General features: G+C 44.1%; 1 protein-coding gene across 1 annotated transcript; it reads right to left on the bottom strand.

Moving 5' to 3' along the window:
* Positions 1–21: 21 nt before the first annotated feature.
* On the bottom strand, positions 22–2,302 carry LOC118732499 (ATPase family protein 2 homolog). The gene is made up of 2 exons (XM_036461627.1): positions 2,128–2,302; positions 22–2,022 (listed from the first exon to the last, which is right to left on the bottom strand). The coding sequence occupies exons 1-2, from the start codon at positions 2,177–2,179 to the stop codon at positions 626–628; spliced, it is 1,449 nt and encodes a 482-aa protein (XP_036317520.1). The 5' UTR covers positions 2,180–2,302; the 3' UTR covers positions 22–625.
* Between the last annotated feature and the right edge of the window lie 6 nt (positions 2,303–2,308).

Raw genomic sequence — 2,308 nt, 5'->3', positions numbered from 1 at the left:
AAAAACCGTTCGAGTGCAAATTTTGTCCTTGGAAATTTAATCAATCATCAGCCTTGGCGCGGCATATGAAAAAGCATTCGAAAGGGTACATATTTATTTCACTTCTATTAAACTTATGTAAATCATACATCTGATAATTTCCATTATTCTAATGATACGCAGCAAAAATGTCGAATTGGGATTCAAAGCGGCAGACCAAGTATTAAAGCACTCTGCATTAATGAATATTTTGGGAACACCAGAGGTGGTGGTAGCCGCCGGAGCAACTGACGGCGTAAGCGCAGTCTCAACATAGCGCAACAAACTAGTTATAATGTTCTAAGCAATATAGCCAATTTGGGTGGCTTGCACTGTATGAACACAGAGTGCAATCTAGAAAATACATCAACGGACACGGAAAGTAGTGACACAAGCACACAATAGTAGCGTTTTTACAAAGAATGACATACTCGATTTCTGTACAAATCAGCAAGTTTGTTAGGATGTACATATTTTCAAACTGGCGATGTTATTTTTGCTTAATATACTGATCGTAGAGCTGTAAGAGCTCGGGATTCGTGCGCGGTTGCACGGCATTTAATGCGTACTCGAAATGCGTTCATCGTACACGCTCAGCTTCAAAACTCTACTCCAGACATTTCAATGCCGCCTCCTGACATACGGCCTGTATTTCGGCACCTGAATATCCTTCAGTACGTTGCACAAGCTTTTGCAAATCTACATCAGCTGCCAATGGCATTGGCAATAATTTTATGCGAAAGATTTCTTGACGTGCCTCGGTATCGGGCAGTCCAACATAGACAATACGATCGAAACGTCCCGGGCGCAACAGTGCTTTGTCAATCATATCTGGTCGATTAGTTGCTGCTACAATAGTGACATTTTCCAAAGCCTCAACACCGTCCATTTCAGTGAGCAGTTGAGTGAGCACACGTTCTTTAACCGACGTTCCCGAACCGCCATCGCCACCATCAGCTCGCTCGCCACCAATGGCATCGATTTCGTCGAAGAACGCAATGGCCGGCGCTACTTGACGCGCCTTGCGAAAGACTTCGCGTACTGCACGCTCCGATTCGCCCACCCACATCGAGAATAATTCGGGCCCTTTTATGGAGAGAAAATTCAGTTGACTTTCGGTGGCAAGCGCCTTGGCGATCATTGTTTTGGAACAGCCTGGCGGACCGAACATTAGAATACCTCGAGGCGGTTTCAAACCGAGCCGTTCAAACTTATCTGGATGCAGTAGTGGCCATTCTATAGCCTGTTTGAGCTTCAGTTTCAATTCGGCCTGTCCACCGATGTCACTCCAATGCACATTCGGGTTTTCTATGAGCACCTCACGCATAGCCGATGGTTTAATAAGTGTCAGTGCGGCATGCAAGTCTTGCAAATGCAGAGGTCGTGCATCATCTTTTAGCGCACGTAACGAAGCGGCGTACACAAGATTGGCCAAATCAGCACCAACATAACCATGCAGCACTTGAGCCACATCATCAATGTCGGCAGGTGAGAGTTTATGTGTAATGCTACGGAGAAGACAGCTTAGTATGGCAGCGCGTTGCTTAGGCGTCGGTGCGCTGATTTCAATCTCGCTATCCAAACGACCACAGCGGCGTACATTTGGATTCAGTGCGTCGATTTGAGATGTTGTAGCTAACAAGAAGATGCGTTGTGCTTCCTTTTTCGGTCCGTTTAGGATGTCCAGCGCGCTTAGAAAGGCCGCTCCCACACGTTTGGTCATTTCATTTGTCTCATACTTTGGACAAAGATTGTGCACGTCCTCTATGACGATAAGAGTGGGGGTCGGGTAGTTTTCGAATGCCTTCTCGAAATGAGACATTAGATTTTTTTCCGTTTCGCCGAGGAATTTGCTAAATAATTCGCTGGTGTTAATCCGAATCAGCTCGACTTTGGTTAATTTAGCAGTCTTCTCCTGCATTGTTGAGCACATGACTTGGCAGAGTAAGCTCTTGCCGTAACCAGTGGGGCCATGTAAAAGAAAACCACGCGAAACTTTCACACCTGTAGGGACAAGAATAAAAAACGTTTTAAATAAAAACACAACCATATCTAATTTGTTACAACATTTTTAGCTACGTAAATAACGTAAATCAGTAAGTAAATAACCTGCAGGTACAACATTTAGTCCAAAAGCCATATCTATCGCTTCCTCTATCATTTCAATTTGTTCATCTAGTCCGCCAACATCAATTTTAGTTACTTTATTATAATTTGTTGAATTTTCTTCCGCACTCTCCGTTTTGTGCCGTTCAATTTCAAGTCGCGTAGCACAGGATACTTCAAAAAA

The sequence above is a fragment of the Rhagoletis pomonella genome, unplaced genomic scaffold (genome assembly GCF_013731165.1).
Source record: "Rhagoletis pomonella isolate Grant_MI unplaced genomic scaffold, Rhpom_1.0 Rhpom_scaffold_21261, whole genome shotgun sequence".
NCBI lineage: Eukaryota > Metazoa > Arthropoda > Insecta > Diptera > Tephritidae > Rhagoletis > Rhagoletis pomonella.
Note: the sequence above shows the minus strand (reverse complement) of the source record. Positions and strands in the feature narration are given on the sequence as shown.

Coding starts and splice junctions, on each gene's coding strand:
- LOC118732499 (XM_036461627.1), bottom strand. CDS start 2,179: ATGATAGAGGAAGCGATAGATATGGCTTTTGGACTAAATGTTGTACCT. Junction 2,023..2,127: donor ACTAAATGTTGTACCTGCAG/GTTATTTACTTA, acceptor TTGTCCCTACAG/GTGTGAAAGTTTCGCGTGGT.